At 37.9% G+C, this 22,134-nt stretch overlaps 1 protein-coding gene across 1 annotated transcript; it reads right to left on the bottom strand.

The window, feature by feature from the left end:
- Nucleotides 1-666: 666 nt before the first annotated feature.
- LOC137618997 (uncharacterized) lies at nt 667-1,086 on the bottom strand. The gene has a single exon (XM_068349197.1). The coding sequence runs from the start codon at nt 1,084-1,086 to the stop codon at nt 667-669; it is 420 nt and encodes a 139-aa protein (XP_068205298.1).
- Nucleotides 1,087-22,134: the final 21,048 nt, after the last annotated feature.

Genomic DNA, 22,134 nt, shown 5'->3' with positions numbered 1-22,134 from the left:
ATGTAAATATAAAGATTTAGAATGCGGTGTACTAATGAATGACCTTGTCAATAGCTGGTCCAACCCCCGTGGGCATCTATCACCTCGTTTAGAGGTGTAGGCATGGAGGCCACGAGCCGTTTGCAAATGTTTGGTTGGCGTCGCACTGACTCTCATACCTCTCTCACCGATTGGTCAATAGCATCACATGTCCGTTCTGGTCCCATTTTTATTTCCTGCTTCATTATTCCCCACAGATTCTCAATAGGGTTAATATCACAGCCTTTGGTAGGCCAGTCCATCATCAGAATTTCAGGGTGCCTCCTGAACCACTCGGTCACAACATGGGCTGTGTGTATTTGGCTATTGTCTTGGACAAATATGATGGGCTCGCCGTCGGTGATTTCATGGCTCTTACTGTTGGCAGATCACATCATCAAGAAGAGATATATATTTCCTGGCATTCAAGGTGCCGTTAATTCTTACTAATTCCCCTGGGCCAGAACTCGACATCCATCCCCAATAACTTACCCCAACCCTCCCACTTCTGGCTCTCTCCTGAATATTGTTTGCATCGTATCTTGTGCCGATGCGACGCCAGGCATGCCTTTCTCTAGCCTCAACTGACGTGAAATAAGTTTCATCGCTAAATATACCATTTTTCCATAATTCTAAATCTTCAGGTAGCTACTGCAGAGCAAAGCCTAGACGGGTGTCACGGTGCCATTGCTCAAGCTGTTCTTTGACAGCTGGAACATGACAGCTGGTCGAGTGCTCCCTCAGTCGACGTCTAGTTGCCTGTGCAGTACACGGGAGATGAAGTTTTTTTGTGATAGCTACAGATGCTTTCATAGGGTTAGCTGTTGATACTGCCAGGATTTGTTGATCTTGCTGTGGTGTTGTCACTCGAGGTCGTCCTATCCTTCGTCTATTTGCTAATGTTCCTTCTTCACGCCATCTTAATATCCACCTCTGGACTGTGCGAGTTGACAACACTCCAATGCTGATAGCAATATCTCGGGTCGGAACACCAAGCTTCCACTCACCAACGATCCGGCCTCTTTGAGTTATACTCTCAACAGAGTTGCCTTTGTTTACTACTGCCATCTCTACAAATATTGTCGTATATATGAATAATATATATGGATCATAGAGCACAACGTCATGTATTACAACAATTATTCCAAATAAACTATATAGATAAACAAAACCACTGAAACCAACACCTACCTATTACAAATACTCCTTATTACCAAATAATTATTTTACCCAATACCTGAAAACACCTGGCTGTCAAGACCACTGGCTTTTGGATTGCCAATTCTTTGGTGTGTTCCACGTCACCTCGTGAGCCAGGACCCACCCCCTCCCCTCAAAACTATCGTTCAGAATTCAAACGATGATATGAATAATGTTAGAACGATATATGGCACTTTTCATTGCGAGTTGGAATCATTGATATTGCTATTAATTGTTATCAAAAAGGGTATTACCATCATCATCATCATCATCACTTCATGTTAATAAGCAAACCTCGTCAAGCCATACATGAATAAAAAACGGCATTAGCCGGCTGGCCCCCTTAAGATCGCCCAATTGCCACCTCTCCCCCACCATCTTTAAGCCCCACCTGGTTTTATCCTTCTACCCCCATCCCCACATGTTCGAGGTTTAAAGGTCTAACAGTTTTGTTGAGATCCTTCAGGTGGAAGTTTTTTAGAAAATGAAAAACAAAATACTAAGATGACAATGTTTCATAGATTTTGCTTTCCAAGTGTTTACAATTATGTCAAAACTATAAACAACGAAGTAAATATGCAAAAGACTGATTGAAAAGATATCGAGAGTAATGGATATCTTGAAGAGCTTACCGGGAGCACACCTTTAAGGTGTTGGATATCAGGTCATGAAACGACAAATAAAATCGTAATACAAAAAGTCAATGCTAGACTCGGACCTTTCAGCAATCGTCACAAGGGAAGGAGGTTCGCTTGGAAATGAGCGAATTGCCAAGATAATTTGATTGATCGATTGATTGATTATGAGTTTTCTAGTATCCTGACATCTAGGCTATTGCTGCCGAATCGGATATTTGAGTAAACAATGTGTTAATAGTATAATATTTTATACCCTACATGCTATATACCACACCATCACTATAATAACGCACCAATAACCAGTTTTATCGCATGTCATTTCATATATTTAATTTTCACCAATCACTTCTGAAACAATATAAATTATGTTAACTGATGATGCATTTTAAATCCCCAACATTAAACAAATATAACTGATATAGCAAATAATACTATTTTCTTTAAGAGGGCCGGAGCCAAGTAGCCCGTGCTAAAAGTTGACCCCATCCACACCGAGCTATGTGGCTCATGATCGAAATCAAAGGAAACAGTGAAATAAACAACTAAACCTTTAAACCTTATTACCTTCGAAATGTTTAACAAAGGCCATTTATTAATGATTGGTGACCCAATAGGTGCTATTTGAAATGATACATTATTAGCGCCAACATATATTACAGTGTGTATGTATGTGTGTGGAGAGAGAGAGAGAGAGAGAGAGAGAGAGAGAGAGAGAGAGAGAGAGAGAGAGAGAGAGAGAGAGAGAGAGAGAAAGATAAACTGCTTAGGAAAATGCAAACGAATGATATTTCTTTCCAAACATATTCCAGAATTTTTTTAAAGGAAATTCAAATTATTTAGTTATGATAAAATCTCTTGATGAATTGTTTTCGAAATATTAGATTACAGTTATTATTATTATTATTATTATTACTTACTAAGCTACAACCCTAGTTGGAAAAGCAGTATGCTATAAGCCCAGGGGCTCCAACAGGGAAAATAGCTCAGTGCGGAAAGGAAAAAAAGGAAAATAAAATATTCTAAGAAGAGTAACAACAATAAATATCTCCTATATAAACTATAAAAACTTTAACAAAACAAGAGGAAGAGAAATAAGATAGGAGTGTGTGCTCGAGTGTACCCTCAAGCAAGAGAACTCCAACCCAAGACAGTGAAAGGCCATGGTACAGAGGCTATGGCACTACCCAAGACTAGAGAACAGTGGTTTGATTTTGGAGTGTCCTTCTCCTAGAAGAGCTGCTTACCATAGCTAAAGAGTCTCTTCTACCCTTACCAAGAGGAAAGTGGCACTGAACAATTACAGTGCAGTAACCCCTTGGGTGATGAAGAATTGTTTGGTAATCTGTGTTGTCAGGTGTATGAGGATAGAGGAGAATATGTAAAGAATATGCCAGACTATTCAGTGTGTATGTAGGCAAAGGGAAAATGAACCGTAACCAGAGAGGAGGATCCAATGTAGTACTGTCTGGCCAGTCAAAAGACCCCATAACTCTCTAGCGGTAGTATCTCAACGGGTGGCTGGTGCCCTGGCCAACCTACTACCTAAAAGAATAAAAAAGTTCTTTCGTTTTTCATATACATTTCTTTCATCATCGCATTTCTTTAAGTGATATCGGCAATTTCCCTCCTCCTGACATTCGAACCATTCCAACGACTTCTCGGTTGTTTAACGTCGGCCACCTTTTCAGTGCAAGAAGGGCATGATCTCTCCAAGTCAGGTCTCGCCAGGCGACACCGGTTTTGTTGATGGGTGTACATTTAACTAAAGCACACTTTGCTTTGGACAAGTGCACCCTGTCACACCCTTACTTCGCAGCGAGTAAACAAAACAAATAGTGTAGGGAGAGATTGCAGAGGTGTTGAACAGGGCTAAACAGTAACCCACCGCGCACTAAAGGTGACATGAGGTGCAATTCCTCAGAGCAAGGTGTACCAGGAATTCTTGTGTCCAAATATACATTTGACTAAAGGAGGATCTCATCTAAAGAGAGGGTCAAGTTGGGGTTGTTGGATTCCTGCACTTGAAAACATCAAAACAACCACCAAATAGAAGTAGAAGACTCTTTAGCTATGGTAAGCAGCTCTTTTAGAAGGACACTCCAAATCAAACCATTGTTCTTTAGTCTTAGGTAGTGCCATAGCCTCTGTACCTTAGAAGTTGCTCCCATTAGACAGAGACGAAGAGCAGAAGTCAAGAAACCCAAAAAAGAAAGAAATGCAACAAAAATTCCTAAACATTCTGCCCTCCTAACGCACTCTCATGATACTCTGCTTTAATCTTAATGGCATTCAAATCTCTTTTCCCTTCTCTGTCATTCGAATCTCGTTTTCTAAACAGGACGAGAGCTCGTTTCCAGAAGGGGAAACTGTACCAAGTTGAATCATGGCAGTGTATAAATTTTCCTTGGAGGCAGAGTTAATCTTTTGATAAGTGAGACAGACGATAATGACTGGATATTAGTAGGCAGCTGTTTGCAAATAAATAGTCAAGCTTGAATGGAGATTGATGAGTGATAATAAAAGGTTTGATAGAGAATTTGCTGTATGTTTTTTCACCGGATGTTTAACATTGCTGACTCATGATGGCCTATTAGCTGCTTAGGGTGGGTGCTGATCCAATAACAAATATTCTTTAATTCCAACACGATTTTAAATGATTTTACAAGTTATGAATTTCATAAAGAAATTTTATAGTTTCATGCAATATATAACTAAGTATTTCTTTAAAATATTTAGATTTTTGAAATCAATTTTACAGTATAAAAAATAAAAACTATTCAATAAAGTGATTAGATAAATAATAGAAAATGGGACTATAAACTATAAACTGTCTCGATTAGGTAGCTAATATCAGTTACATTCAAACATACTGCAAGAAAAAAAACGATAAAAATAAACAAAATCTCATCGCAAAAGAAGAAGTATTCCAGTTTATACTTTCATAGCATTATCATCAGCTGTTGCTAGTCCACTGCATGACAAAGGCCTCAGACATGTCCTTCCTCTCCCGTCTGTTTATGGTCTCTCTATGCCAGTGTATACCACCAAATTCTCTTAGCTCGTCAATACTCGTTTTCTCTTCCTTCCCTTGCTTATTTTGCATTCACTAGGGACCCATTCTCATATTCTGTTTGTCTATCTATTATCTGTCAGTCTTACTATATGTCGTGTCCATGTCCAATTCTTCTCTTACATGTTCTTAGAATATCATCTAATTTAGTTTGCTCTCTTATCTATGTTGCTCTTTTTCTGTCTCTAATGTTATTCCCATCATTATTCTTTCCATAGATGTTGGAGCTGACCTTGATAGTAATAATGTAAAAATATAAAAGATACGACTTTAATTTCTCATTTTCTCTCTTTTATCAGTAAGAGAGAAAAATATTTCTTCAAGTGAAAAGGAAATCAACGCTAAGTACACGAACCACGGAACATTGGAGATTATTATAGATGGCCGATACAAATTACGACTAATTGCCTCATTAATAACTCCCCTGATTTAATAAATCGCAAACTTTACGCTTCGAATGACCGAAGACAACAACAACAAAAGCAACCGTTTTTAGTCCGATCCAGGACAAAGGTCTCAGAAATGTCAATTCATGCTTGGGCATTGGCCAGTTTTCATCATCACACTGGTGACTGCATATTAGTGATGGTGAAAGATTTTCGTATGATTGCTCAAAGCAAACCAACCTAGTATGGATGGCCTAAACTAGTATAGCCTTATCATGGTATAGGTTGTCTAACGCAGAAATATCCTTTTCAGGAAATATAAATTTCATAAGCAGGACAAAAAGGATCTTATTAATATACAAATTTTTTTTTTACAAAGGCACAAAGATATAATTTACACTTCACATACTTCATTTTTATCAGCAATAGCAATCTACTCAGGAGGCAAGGGACAATGGTATTGCCCTAGCAAGCAGGACAATACCCTAGAGACTGACCAAATATACATATGATCAGAGCCAAAGCCCCTTTTCCATCCAAGCTAAGACCAAGGAAGGCCGGACAATGGCTGTTGATGACTCAGCAGATAGATCTATAAACTCCCCCAAACCCCCAATCCTTAGTTACGAAGGACAGTGAGGTTGCAATGACCAAAAAGAACTAACGAGTTTGAGTGGGACTCGAACCCCAGTCTGGTGATTACCAGTCAGGGACGTTGCCACATAGGCCAGCACCATTTACAAGTGTTTGTGGTGGACTATCAGAAACGTCGCTGCCTGGCGATCTGCTGTTCTTAGGTTCGAACCCCGCTCAAGATCGATAGTTTCTTGCAGTGTGTGCAACCTCAACATCCTTGTGAGTTAAAGAGGGGAGGGGGCTGTGGGGAGCAATAGTTCTTACCGTTGAGTCATCAGCAGCCATTACCTGACCTTCCCTGGTCCTAGCTTGGGCAGAGAAGGGCCTTGAACGTTGATCATATGTATATATGGCCAGTCTCTAGGGGACTGAATTGACGTAAATAAAAATTGAGGCCTTAAGCCAAGCACTGGGGCCATTCAGCGCTATAAAATGCACATTAATCAACCATACTCTTACTCTCACAACATTTGGTATCATTTTAACTTCTAAAATCAATCAGACAACTTTCATATAATAATATCTAGTGCATTGTCCTGCTTGCAAGGCACTATCAGTACCTTGCTTCTTTCATTCACGAGCGGCTTTTAAACATCCTCAGTTGAAGATGTCTTATCAGTTTATTTTATTTCAATTCAAAGTTTACGTAAGATTGTTTAGCTCAATTCACGATATGCTTCACTAAGCAAAAACTAGCCAATAAAAAAGTTTTTATATTGGTGTTGATTTTGGGAGAGATAGGAATGTAAAATTTGTTGGATAGCTGATCTTTTAATCGGTGGATTATCGGCCCTGTTGGACGTCATCCACCACCAAAAGCTTTCTTCTCTGAGACATCTCTTCCTATCAAGAGACGCTTTTAAGCAGTAACATTTACTCTCAAGAACTACGCACTCTCTTCTTTTACTCTAGAATATACGCCAATTCGCTAAGTAGGTACTTATGTACAGCCAAAGAGATCTGAGAGATTTTCTCTGGGAATAAATGGACGTATACATTTGCCATCCTACCTCGGGGAATGTGTGCTTCCAAGTAGGTTACCCGAGATGAGGTTAGCGTACTTAAGCCCCTGGGGGGAGGGGAGCCTCTGGCCATTCACCACTTTAGTAAGTGCGTTCTCGTATACTCAAATGACGGGAGGAGGAGAACTCTAGTTTGCTTGTTTGTTCTTAACTTTGGAGCACAACATGTTGAAAGATCTTGTTTGGTATCTTTCATTTCCTTATCTTCATATCTCTCGGTATTTCCTTTGCTGTGCACATAACGCAAAGGAAAAGGTTGGAATGGAATGGAAAAGACTTCTTGCTGAGACCTTTATTTCCTTATAATGCTATTTAAGGAAGTTCTGTATTCATGACCATATCTGAGCGGGGATAACTCAACTGGGTGAAAGGGTTTACGTGTCGCCATGACCAGCAAAGCTGTAATAGTCAGGGACACTTATACTAGGTTGGTTTGCTATGAAAAGTTGTACAAGCTAGGAACACCCATACACCAATCCTCAATGGCTAGCGTAACGATGAAACTAGCCAAACCCTAAACATGAGTTGACATGTCTGAGGCCCTTGTCCTGCAAAGGACTAGAAACAGCTGCATTTGATCTTGTTGTATTCTTAAATACCTCATAACAATATAAACGTTTCCCCACATCTACATAAAAACGTGCATAGTTTCATACATATTTACTTAAATTCTCTTTTGTTCTTCAGTTTGTCCTTTTTTTCTTTTTTTCTTTTCAAATGCTGTATGTTCAGTTGACTCTCGGTCAGCGAAGTGAAGCATCATCCAGTTTGAAACATTAAACGTGGTTTACACGGTTGAACGGTTCGTCGAACCCGGTTGTCGAATCTGATTGTCAAACGGTTCGAAGAAGTGGAGTCAGTCACAAATACATAAGGATTATAGACAATGAAGACCCACCCAAGCGAGAACAAACTTTCTTCGAACCGTTCTACAACCAAATATCCTGTTCACACGTTCGAACATCACTTCAAACACTACTCTGTCGAACCACGTTCGACGAACTGCTCGACCGTGTAAACCGCCTTTACACAAATCAGTGTCCGCAAACCAACATTAGGAACCATACTGCATAACAGCTAATCTCGCTCTGTTGACGTTCAATTCTCATCAAGGCCCATCACAGCTTGGGCAAGACCATTATCTTTGGCAGCTAACCCTCGACTCTCACGGACCTACGAAAATGAGTAAATTCTCATTTCATTTCTATGATGTTTCATAACTATTCATGTTAAGTTGTACAGCAAATCGAGCTTAATCTCAGTACAAACAAAAATTTAACCAAATATATTATTCTATACTTTTTCTCGCAATGTTTTGGATATGAAAAATAAGTACAATGAGAAATTTGTGATTTAAGATCTCCTCCATCCTCCGGTCAACAATTTACTCAAGTCTACGGACCAAGTTTTCCTTTTTTTTATATGTTGACTGTGAATCAATCTACTGTATTATAATAATAATAATAATAATAATAATAATAATAATAATAATAATAATAATAATAATGACCATGCTAATAATAATAATAATAATAATAATAATAATAATAATAATAATAATAATAATAACCAAAAGCGTGAATCTTCACTTCTTCCAGATATTACAATTTTGCGTATATCCGAAAACAAGTTTTGATGTAGTCCTACGAACAGACAAACAGACAAATAAGTAAATAAATAAATGAATAAATAGATAAATAAATAAATAAATTAAAAACAGAAATATCCTCCTTGCCGGAGGTAATATGTAGAAATCTCTTGAGGAAAATAATTTTCTCTATTCTATAGATAACAGTCAAGTCAGGAAATTCTGAAAAGTATAAATTCTTTCTTTTCCTCTCACTATGTATAATTGAAAGTCAAAACCAAGACACATCATGAAGTTTCCGCTTTGAAAACTGTATCGCCTTAGATTTATTTCTAAAGAGTTATTATTTTGTAAATGTTTATGATATAGTATTCTCTTTAAACTCCAAAGTAAGGTTTGGGGTATTATGTGATATTAATTTTCTTATAAAATGAAATCTCGAGAAGTAAGAAATTGCGTAAAAAAAGATTAAGAATTTCTTTTATTTTTCCTAAAATAAAAATGCACAATTAAGTAACATAAAAGTTTCCTTTTTTCTAATTCGCAGAGCTAAAATTTCATTACGAGAAAATATGAAGGCAAATTTAGAGTAAGTTATAATACTTTCCCCTTGTGTCGTCATCATATTTTTTTGTGGTTTAATCTTATTACTGAATAATAATGAACGAATTGATATCTCACACTTATCCTGAGTTTGATCAAATTTCATGTCGAATTCAGGTTTTGCAATTAAAATCGAAATCAAATCACCGTCATTATAGCTCATTGGCAAGTCTGTAACACTTGGCAGTTTAATGGTAATTTTATCTTCTATTTTTTTTTTTTTTAAATAAGTCAGATGCCTCTTATTGTGGAATTTGCTTTGCCTGGGGATCGTAGACCTAAGAGAAAATTTATTATTATTCATAAGAATTTTTGGTCGGGCAAGAACCTGTAGATTACACAAGTGGAAATTGAGAAAGCATGAAAGACATTAGCGAATTATTTTGCCAAGGTCGGTAATGAATGGCAGAGGCAAGGGACAATGACAATGCCCTTGAAAACTGACTATGCATATATATGATAAGCGCCCTTTATACTCAAGATTGGACCAGGGAGGGACAGACAATGGCTGCTGATGACTCAGCAGATAGACCTACAGTATAGGCTACCTCACACCCACCATTATTGGCTCACAAGCATAGTGAGGTTGCAGACGCTACTAGAAACTATCAAGATTGGGTGGGTCTATAACTCCAGTCCAGCTGATTGCAAGACAGGGACGTTTCCAGTAGGCTACCACAACACTAATAATGCAGCGTTTGTTGGTGGGTTCGATGCCCTGTGGGTGAACAAACTGCATAGACACATCTACCGAGAAATGTAAAACGCTACTATAAAATGGGACGAATTACGATTCATCAGTTAAAGTATGAATGTTAAAGGTTAAAGCTGTCTGGTTTCAGTTCCAGTTTCATCAGAATTGATGCTCACTGGAACGTCAGCCGGGCAAGCCCACCCAACCTCCACTGTGGTGCCCAACCACAACAGTGGCCTCCCAGTAAAAAGCTTAAACTCACAGTCCCGGGCGGGGATCGATCTGCTGCCATGCGAATGCTAGGTGGACACGTTACCACTGTACTAGCCAGGAGGCTAGTTGAAATCTAATATATAACCTATTTTTCTCCAGGACATTTCAACCAACTGAATAAGCCTGCATTAACACTCATGTCCAGACCGGATTCGCTTGTTTGTACAGTTGGAGGCTAGAATTCTTGGCACACCACGCTTCAAGGTAGTGCACCCTGTCACACCGTTACTGTGCATTGAGTAACAAGTGTAGGGAGATAAGGGATCAGTGTTAGGTACGGTTTCACTTAGGAACTTGCCGTGCAGTAGGGTGTGAGAGGGTGCATTTTCTCGGACTGCACCAAGGAATTCCTGTGTGGAACTGTACATATATTCATGCACACATTACAATTATTTAGACCAATTTTAAGACGAAACGTACGGGTAAAAAGGGATTTTACAGTTATGTAAATCTCTTATCATATTGAATTGTGTGGATGATATTACACTGTAAAGCGTACAGTACAGTCATGTCAAATCCCCACAAAGAGGAATGTTAGTTCTATTCTTTCCTCAGTGGAATATTCTCCATAATACTTTTTTTTATTCTTTCCGGAATATTTCCGTTTCCGGCTGAGTGGTAAACAACGACACAAAGGACCCATTGTGAACAGGCAACCGAGTCATTTGTGGGTCCTTATGGCGTTATAAAGCTTTAGGGAGGAAATTAGTGAAATTAGGAATAAGAAAGCTTTGCATTTAGATTTTACATTTAGGGTAAGGAATCTTTTCAAGGGATTACAAATCTCTTATTTTTGGGCTCTTTTGAAGGGCGTTATTTTGACCACTTTGGAGTCAGAATCAAGTGAATCTACAGCTTTTTTTACGGGATGTTATTTCGACCATTTAATAGCTGGAATCAAGTAAATCTCTAGCTCTCTTAAGGGACGTTATATTGATCATTTCAGAGTCAGAATTTAGAGAATTTGTATCATTTTATGTGACGTTATTTCAACCATTTTAGAGTCAGGATAAAGCTTTTTAAGGAAAGTTATTTTGACCATCATAGAGTAAAAATAAAGTGAATATCTAACATTGGAATCAAGGGAATTTCTATTTTTAAAGGGACGTTATTTTGACTATTTTAAAGCAAGAATAATGTGAATCTCTAGCTGTTAAAGGTACTCTCTTCTGTCCCTCTTAGAGTTGGAATCAAGGGAATATCTGGCTTTTTTAAGGGACGGTATTTTGACCATTTTAGTGTCAGATTCAAGTGAATCCCTAGCTTTGTTAACAGATATTATTTTGACTATTTTAAAGCTAGAATCAAGCGAATCTCTAGCTTTTAAGGAACGTTATTTTGACTATTTTAAAGTTAGAATCAAGTGAATCTGTGGCTTTTTTTAAAAGACGTTATTTTGACAGTTTTAGGGTCAGGATCAAGCGAGTCCCTATCTTTTAAGGGACGTTATTTTGACAATTTTAAAGTCAGAATCAAGTTAATCTCTAGCTTTAAAATGAAAATTATTTTGAATATTTTAAAGTAAGAATCCCGTAAAATCTCTGGCTTTTGTAGGGACGATATTTTGACTATTTTAAAGTCAGATTCATGTGAAATCGATAGGTTTTTAAGGAACGTCATTTTGACTAAAGTCAGAATCAAGTGAATCTGTAGCTTTTTATGGGACGTTATTATGACTATTTTACAGTCAAAATCAAGTGAATCTCCAGCTTTTACAAGCTTTATTATTTTGACCATTTTGAATTCAGAATCAAGTTAATTTCTAAGCTTTAAAACGGAATTTATTTTTACTATTTTGGAGACAGAATCAAGTGAATCAAGCTTATTTTTCTCATTTCCCCTTTTTGGGGGTTTGTACATATTAAAGGAGGGTATATATTGGAGAATTTGAATCGAAGTAATAAGTAAATATTACCTAAACTAACCAGAAGAACATGTTATTAGGATTCTAATTCACAGCATGGGATATTTTTTTGTAGATGCTTTAATATTATTTTTCTGACCTTTAGCTTTTGAAAGATTTCTATTACAAATATCAAGCTTATATATCATTAATTTCATTAAGTACTTTAGATATCTTAATACATTTTTTGAGAATGTTAAAATGTTCTTTTTCTGTGGAATATCAAAACTGCTGTAATTGTTTGAGGCATTTTAAACACATTATTCACGAGAATTACCATTCATGGAATGCCATAAGTTTAAGAAATTTGTAATAAATGTCAAGGAGAATCTTAAGATTAAAATCGTAACTATTCTACAAATAGTGAATAAATATTCTAAAATAAAAATACGTAACCGTTCTAAAAAGAAATAAATGAAATTTATAATAAATAACATTGTAAAATGAATCTTTTCATGATTCACGATTTATACATTGGAAATAATTAATTTGGAAAGGATTGCAAAGTAACTACAGATATTAATTCAAATTGGGCATAATCGAGAAGACTGAAGGGAAGGGCACCCCAGTGTTGTTTCCTAGTTCAAAACCAAACAATCTAAGAAGAGGAGAGAGGAAAGTACAATAAGATTTCCTGCTTCTTCAATTAGGGAAGGTTATAAGCTAACAGAAATCAGAAGTAGGGGTGGATTGTTTAATTTAGGCTAAATAACCTTGGTGCTGGGGCCAGTGAGGCCTTTTAATCTAGGTTCAGTTCGGTGGTAGTGGGAGGGGGGGGGGGAAATCACAGTTTGCACTATGTACTAATAATTTTAATAGTTTAGACAGAAAAGGGGAATAAAAGAAATATGAATGGTTGGGGGGGGGGGGGGGGGTTAAGAAGGCTATAAAGCAAGGAAAGCTAGTAATGCCTACTGAACGCACTATCCCACTACCGGGAAACTATTCCAAAGCCTGGAAATAGAGGGAACAAAACTTTGCATCAATCTCTTCTGCGGGCCTAGGCTAGACACTTGTATTTGGTAGCCATATTTATTCATTGCATAAAGATATATAACCAGAACACCATTTAATCATTACAAACAAAATGAGCAATCACAAACAAACACAGACAAACATGATAAAAACCAATGTGCAAATACTCGAACGAAAGCATCAGTGGAACAACTAAAACAACAACAAAATCAACATTGATAAAACAATTGTATTGGAGCGGTCAGTTCTTGTACAACGGACATGTCCGTTTATGCGAGGAAAAAAAAAGAACAGGAAAACTCAATAGACATCCGGACTCTGTCAGACAGCACGCAGAGAGAGAGAGAGAGAGAGAGAGAGAGAGAGAGAGAGAGAGAGAGAGAGAGAGAGAGAGAGAGAGAGAGAGAGAGAGAGAGAGAGAGGTTGGTGTAACGAAAGCATAAAATTATTCTAAATATTGAGTTTCAGACAAAAATATCACTAAAGCTAAGAATGGTTTACGTAGGTACACTGAGAGAGAGAGAGAGAGAGAGAGAGAGAGAGAGAGAGAGAGAGAGAGAGAGAGAGAGAGAGAGAGAGAGAGAGAGAGAGAGAGAGAGAGAGAGAGAGAGATATGGTGGGCGAAAATGAAAGCATAAATTCTAAATATAGTACTTCAGACAAAGATAATCACTAAATAGAAAACTGTTTTACAGAGAGAGAGAGAGAGAGAGAGAGAGAAGAGAGAGAGAGAGAGAGGAGAGAGAGAGAGAGAGAAGAGAGAGAGAGAGAGAGAGAGAGAGAGAGAGAGAGAGAGAGAGAGAGAGAGAGAATCAGTATAGACTACATTTCCACTAACGAAATGCCTGTTTCTCGTGTCTCTACCAAAGTGGGTCGCTGTTCTGTCTGATAGTAATTACGTCAAATGGTAATGGTGTCTGATAATGATGCTGCCTAATGGGAATGGTGTCTGGTATGGATTGTGACTGATGGCGATGGTGTCTGATTTGGATGGTTTCTGATGGTGATGGTGTCTGATAGTGATATTATCTGGTAATGATGATGCCTGCTGGTGATGGTGTCCGATATGGAGGTTTCTAATGTTGATGGTGTCTGATAGTGGTGTTGTCTGATGGTGATTGTGTCTGACAGAGATGTTGTCTGATTGGGAAGTTGTCTGATAGTGATGGTGTCTGATAATAATAGTATCGGATCGGGATGGTGTCTGATGATGATGATGCTTGATAGTGATGGTGTCAGATGTTGATGGTGATGCTATTTAATAGTGTTGGTGTCCGATGGTGATAGTGTCCAATTGCGATGGTGTCTGATAGTGATGGTGTCTGATGGTGATGGCGCCTCAAGTTGATGATGTCTGATAGTGGTGTATATATCTGTAGCTATACTTGGTAAAACATTAATCCTATGTTTTTGTTAATTGATTAAATTTGTAACAGTATTGTATTAATAATGCATCAAATTACCATGTTGTCCGGCATTATACCTTTTATTGATTTTTATTATTGAATAGTATATTACATATAAACTATCAGATTTACCTGCTACTATCTATCTATCTATCTACCTATGTATATATATATATATATATATATATATATATATATATATATATATATATATATATATATATATATATATATATATATATATATGAGAACTCTCCCACAATGGTCATAAGGTTTGTTTAATGATACAAATATCCAGCAACTAATTGTTAAACAGGAACTGCTCTTAGAGATGTATTTCAGAGAAGAGCCTCCGGTGATATATCATTCTATTTGCACAAAATCCTCCAAATCAATAATGCCTTTGGGAGTACACAGAAGAACTTAATAGCCGAGATTTTTCAAGCAACACAGATTATCTTTTATCCTAAATAGGATCTCCTCATCCAATAGAGTTCAGGGGAAATTAATTCGTGTAATTCATTACTCTGGATAATTCTGTTTAGCTGAAATAATTCGTTTTGCGAGTTTCCGAAGGTTGCTCAAATGTGATTTAGATATATTAGGTTTTGCCATATTTATTTTTAACAATAGCAATGTTAAAATGGATATTGTCAGCAGTTTACTACATTTTAAGGATCAAGCACTCCACATTTCATATGTTAACTATAATTCTACTGTAATATTTACCACAAGTCTACAGGTTAAACACTTCGTATTGCACATGCTGACAGTAAATATGGCTAAGTACAATGTTGATTCGGAAAATAGTTTTGACGAAATCCTGCTAATAGACAAATAAACAGATATATAAATAAATAAAATAAATTAATAAGAAGTAATTCTAAGTGCCACAATCATAAAACAATAGTAATGTAAAATAGGGTCTCCAAGTTTATATTATAAACAAAAGCATCATATTTACTTAAATCATCATAAGACCTACGGTTATTTCTCCCATACTAATATTAAATATTAAAGTAGTAGAAGGCCGCATCTCAAATCAGATTATTGCTTATCTGAAGTTCAAAGGTAAGCGTCCACGTAACTTAAACCAGGTGAGCTTGATTGCAAAGCCAGCTGAAGGTGAACACAGGTAGAGAGCGGGTATTTTATTAGCAAGCTCTACCTGGGGCGGATAGGTATAGGGATAGTAGCTTTATAAGAGCCGAGGTTATGGTCGATTCTGATATCTTTGTGCTGTGTTTTTAAGGGAAGATTTAAGATGGCGGGTTTTGTTAGAGTAAGATTTAAGGTGAGAGGTCATGTTAGGTTGACTAGATATAGTTGAAGGAGTTTTCTTCAGAGGAAAAGGTTTCGGATTATTATTATTATTATTATTATTATTATTATTATTATTATTATTACTATTATTGGTATGCTGGGCTCTACAAGGCACTAGAATAGTTGGAAGACCCAGGCCTACATGGCTGAGGATTATGAAGCGTGAAGTAGGAGATGATGAATGGAGAAGTATCTAATTAAAAGCTCAAGATAGAGACGACTAGCGAAATCTAACCGATGATGATGATGATGATTATGATTATGATTATTATTATTATTATTATTATTATTAATATTATTAATATTATTATTATTATTATTATTATTATTATTATTATTATTATTATTAGTAGTAGTAGTAGTAGTAATATTATAATTATTAGTATTAGCTAATCTACAGCCATAGTTGAAAAATTAGGATGCTATAAGCTCAAGGGCTTCAACATGGAAAAATAGCCCAGAGAGGAAAGGAAATAAAGAAATGAAAAGTAACGAATAATTAGTATAAGATACCTTAAGTTGAGTAACAACGATAGAATAGATTTGACATATTTGAAATAGAAGGATAGACTTATGTTAGCCTGATAAAAAAAAAAAAAAAAAAATGGGTGCAAGCATAAAGATCTTAAGTTCCACCAATTCAACTGCCTAATTAGGAAAATCATTCCACAATCTGGTTGTAAGTGGAATAAAACTTCTATAATACAATGTAGTATTGAGCCCTATGAAGGAGAAGACATTTTATTGTGCTCCGTATAATTCTATAACGATAGTAATGAATAAATAGAAATACCAATTAAAGTATACCTAAAAACACAAAAAAATAATGAAAATAATAATAAAAGATGATACTACTACTACTACTACTACTACTACTACTACTACTACTACTTACTATAACTACTTCTAACAATTATAAAAAGGGTAATGATCTAAATTAAGTCTAATTTTGGGCTATTTATATCAACCCTTTCTGAGAGGTGATAACCACTTCTTGGTGAAAGGTTCTGTGTCTCACCATGATCAGCAAATCTGTACTTGTCGGGGAATCCAATACTAGGTTGGTTTGTTGTGAACAAACAAACAAAAGCCCCCCACCATTACATATCCAAACTGGCCAGCGTGGTGATGAAAACTGTCCTAACCCCAGACATGAATAAGGACATATCTGAGGCCTTTGTCCTACAGTGGACTAAAAACGGCTGCATTTGATGTTTTTTGTTGCTATGATGCTAAAGGCAATAAGCAAATAGAGAGCTCAATAAAGTAACTGAAGAAAAGAAAAGATCATGAATATGAAAGCTTATGATTCTGTACCAACCATGTGTCAAACGATCGTACATAAATTATTTTGTATATATTATACTTGTATCTGCGCTCTTCCCTCGCATTAAAAAGAACCTGAATAATCATGTCTCCGGTTTTCCTCTGTAACATTGTCTGTCTTGTGAACATGAAAATGCCTGTTGCCTTGAGGTTTTGTATATAAAGGAGATTGTTCTATAATAAAGTTACTCAGTTGATTGCTTCCTGCCATTGAGTCGCAACCTTTCTCTCGGCCCGTCACATTGGTGACCCCTGAAGTCGACTTGCTCCCACCGCCTTCCACCCCCACCCCCCTCGCCCCTCCATCGTTGGTACTATGCCGCCCCATTCAAACTTTCATCGTTTTCCAGCGGAGAGGCGTTTGCTTGGTTTCAGCGTGCAGAAGTCCAGTTTCGCATCAAGGGCGTGACTCGCTCAACCACCAAAGCGGATTATGTTCTCGCGGCGATACCCGAGGACACTTTCCCAGAAATATCTGACTGGCTTTGTGAACTAGGAGACACCCCAATAGCGTATGACGGCCTCAAAACATACCTCCTGCAGCAGTACTCGCCGTCGCCAGCCGCCCGTATAGCAAAGCTTTTTCAGCTCTCGCAACAACCATTGGGGGACCAAAGGGCTTCGCTTGCCCTCAGGGAAATGACCAGTATCGCTCGCCTTCAACCTGCCGCAGATGGCTCTCCTCGTGAGGTGAACCTACTTCGTGCCCTTTGGAGACGCCATTCACCCGGACCTATACGCGCTGCCATATCCGATGTCAATAGTTTACCCATAAAGGAGTTGATGACCAAAGCCGACGCCCTTATGGACAGCCACTTCAAGACTTCCATCAACGCCTCCACCCCTGACGAAGAGGATGCCTATTCAACGTCAACCAAAGCTGACATGAATGCCGTAGGACATACACGCCTACCCCGTGACGTGCCAAAGCAGCGACAAAGCCGCCCACCACCCACCAATCGCTCGCGCCCCAATGAATGACTTCTACAGCCACTTACTACCTCCCATCAGCCGCAGTTTTCCTACTACCACTTCAGATTTGGGGCAACCGCGAAGAAATGTGCCAAGGATTGTCAGTGGCCAAAAAACGTGTAAGTAGGCCATCGCTCATGGCGGTGGCCTCCCGTGTTTCTAATCTTTTCTTTTTACAGTATGCAGGAGCGGCCATGCGATTTTTGGTAGACACGGGTGCTTGTCGTTCTCTTTTGCCAAGGAAACTCTTCAAGGCACGACGTAGTCTGTCTACATCTGCCAACGTCCGCTTGGTAGCTGCCAAATGATCTGCGATACACACCTACAGTTACGAGAACCTCACATTATCGTTCAGAAACGGTAAATTCAATTGGAAGTTTCTTGTTGCTGACGTCACATTGCCAATCCTCGGTGCGGATTTCCTCTCTCATTTCCACCTTCAGGTCGATGTCGCCCACCGACGATTGGACAACGCAGACTCGTACTTGTCAACACCTCTTCAACCCGCCCCCTCTAACCTCGTTCTCCACATCAGCTAACCCACGGATGCCTACGCCCACCTCCTCACGTCGTACCCGGAAGTTTTCCGTCCAGAACTTCGCCAAACGCCCACGGTTCCTGCCAAGCACGGTATTTATCACCATATCAAGACGACGGGACTCCCAGTCTTCGCAAAATTCAGACGTCTGGCACCGGAACGATTGGCAGCCGCCAAACAGACGTTCGCCAAAATGGAGGAAATGGGCCTTTGCCAAAAGGCCTCCAGCCCATGGTCGTCTCCCTTACACATCGTTCTGAAGAAAGACGGCTCCCTCCGTCCGTGCAGGGATTACAGGCGCCTGAACATGCAAACAGAACCGGATCACTACCCCCTCCCAAACATTGCCGACGTGACCTCCTACCTGCACAAAGCGAAGGTTTTCTCTACGCTCAACCTCCTGAAGGGGTATTATCAGGTGCCTATGAACCCAGAAGACATCCCCAAGACCGCCATCACCACTGTGTTTGGTACATACACCTTCAATTACTCCTGTTTTGGCCTTCGTAATGCTGGGGCCACGTTTCAACGTCTCTGGGATGGCATCTTAGGGGACCTCCCTGTCTGTGTATGTTATGTGGACGACATACTTGTGTTCTCCTCCTCAAAAGAGGAACACCTCCGTCATCTGTGCATCGTGCTCGACCGCCTGCAACAAAACGGCCTTGTAGTCCGGTACGACAAGTGTACCTTTGGCGCCAACGAAGTGTCGTTTTTAGGGCACCGCATCACTCCTGAAGGAGTCCATCCCCTCCCTGAGAAGGCAGCAGCCGTTCAGAACTTCCCCGCGCCCTCGACCGTCAAAGCTCTGCAGGAATTCTTGGGCATGACCAACTATTATCACCGTTTTCTGCCAGTCATTGCTGCCACTCTTACTCCCTTCTACGCCTCCCTCAAGGGCAAGCCAAAGGACCTGAAGTGGGGTCCCCTTCAAGAAGCAGCCTTCTGCAATGCAAAAAAGGCCCTATCAACTGCTGCGGCTCTCACTTTTCCTATTCCACACGCCCCTCTCCTTTTCTCCACCAATGCCAGCGACGTCGCTATTGGTGCAGTACTCGAGCAGGTGGTCAATGGCTCGCCCCGCCCATTGGCCTTCTTCAGCAGAAAACTATCCAAGGCAGAATCGGGTTATTCTACCTTCGATCGAGAATTGCTGGCGGTGCAGAATTTATCAAGTCTACAAATTCATATGTATTTTTCAGGGTATATTCATTTGTTGTGAGAGGCGCGAGCTTAGTTACTAGATGTTTGGACAGGTCATAGGAGCAGGTATTAATAGCGCTGATAATTGGTCTCAGAGGAATACCTTTTTTGTGAATCTTTGGGGCACCATATATAACTATGTTATGTGCAGCTTCGACATCGAAAGTTTGTTCACTAACATTCCTTTAAGAGAAACATTGGAGATAATCCTTGAACAGCTTTTCCCTAACCCAGAGGACATTTTTGAAGGTTTCAGTAAAAAACAATTTAAAATATTATTAGAACTAGCTACCACTACATCCACATTCATGGGATCGCCGTGTGGACCAAACTTGGCAAATATATTTTTATGTTATTGTGAAAGGAAATGGTTGAATGATTGTCCTGAAGAATTTAAGCCTTTTTTGTACCGTCGATATGTAGACAATACATTTTTACTTTTCAAAAATTTAGATCACATAAGTCAGTTTTTAGATTATTTAAATACAAAGCATCGTAACATAAGATTTACGAAAGAAAATGAACAGGATGATACTTTGCCTTTTCTCGATGTCTTGGTCTCTCGGAAACATAATACCTTTGAGACCTCAGTATTTCGAAAAAAGCCTTTTACAGGACTAAGCACTCATTTTTTAAGCTCAGAACCAAAAATCTACAAAATTAATTCGATAAAAACACTGTTATATAGATGTTATCATGTATGTTCAACTTATCTAGGGTTTCATGAGGAAGAAAATTTTCTAAAATAATTTTTTATTACCAATGGGTTCCCTCTGAACCTCTATTATAATCAAGTCAAGAAGTTTTTAGATAAAATCTACAGTCAAAATTTAACAATTCAAACAGTCAGTAAGAAAAGGTTATATGTCTCCTTTCCGTACTATGGTTATGTTTCGGAGAGACTAAGAACAGAGGTTATGAGTGTTGTGGGGAAATGTTAATGCAACATAGATTTAAAACTAATTTTTACTAACAAGTTCTCAGTTGGCTCACTGTTTAAATATAAGGAGAGTCTACCCACTCCCTTGTGTTCCGGTGTCATATACACTTATCAATGTGCACTCTGTAATGAGTGCTACACTGGAAGCAAATCTAGACAGCTTCAGTGTAGGATTTCGGAGCACATGGGGAGATTGGTACGAACCAATATACCGTTAAGTAAGAAACCAATTTCAGCTATTTATGACCACGCATTTAAATCTGGTCATGCCATTTCTAAGGAAAATTTCAAAATTACGGATAGACATAGTAACGTCAGCCAGCTGAAAATCTTCGAGTCTTTATACATTTTTAAGACAAAACCCAGCTTGAATGAGGGCTTACCTGTTCAGTTATCGGTGACCCATTGATCCGTTTGGCCTGTGGGTTGCTGGTCTGGATGGGTGGTCATCATCTCCTGCGGGTGACTAGGTATATTAGTTATTGAGTCTTTTATATAGTTATATAGTTGTGTGTAATAAGTCTTTTTTAAGGTTTTATGTTTCTTGATTGGTTGATTCTAGAGCTAGTTGATCAGTTCATGAAAGTATATCTTCCTAACTATGTACTTAGGATGATTATATTAATTTTATTAATTTTACATATGATAATTGCAGATAGGCTGAAGATGACATAGTTTATGTCGAAAGCTCCCGAATAATGATGATGATAGCAGCATTGACTATTTTATTCCTACTTATTTATTTATATATATATATATATATATATATATATATATATATATATATATATATATATATATATATATATATATATATATATATCATGATGAACAGACATAACTCTTTGGCCCTTCAGTAAAAATGAAATGGTCATATCTAAATTATATTGAAAGCAAAACAAAAGTAATGCTAAACAATTTTCTATAGTAAAAATGTCACAAAGAAAAAAGAATGAATATGAAGGTTTATAGGTATTATTTATAATTATTTGTATTCCAAATGGCACAATAAAAATTTCACAGCTTTCAAACCCCCAATAAAACATATATGACTCAACGCAAGCAATGGTAATTCATTTTCCAACACAAAAAAAAACCTAAAGAATCAAGAAAGCTAATTAATTTGAAGATGTGAAATAGCGAAATATAAAAAGGAAAGGAGAGATAATCAATTTTGTGATACACAATGGAATTTTTTTAAAAAGTGAGACTAAATACTTCTTTGACCTTCAATGGCGAGGAAACAAAGACACTAAAGCTATTTATACTTTACAATCAATTGATGATAATGTTAAATAGAAAGAGCTACTTCATTATAAAAAAAAAGATGTCAAAGCCAAACCACTAAAACAACATCATCACAAAAGCAAAATAATATCAAAGCAAAACCACAGAAATTACATAATAAAAACAAAATAAT

This window comes from Palaemon carinicauda, chromosome 25 (assembly GCF_036898095.1).
Source record: "Palaemon carinicauda isolate YSFRI2023 chromosome 25, ASM3689809v2, whole genome shotgun sequence".
In the NCBI taxonomy this organism is placed as follows: domain Eukaryota; kingdom Metazoa; phylum Arthropoda; class Malacostraca; order Decapoda; family Palaemonidae; genus Palaemon; species Palaemon carinicauda.
This window is presented reverse-complemented; position numbering and strand designations above follow the sequence as displayed.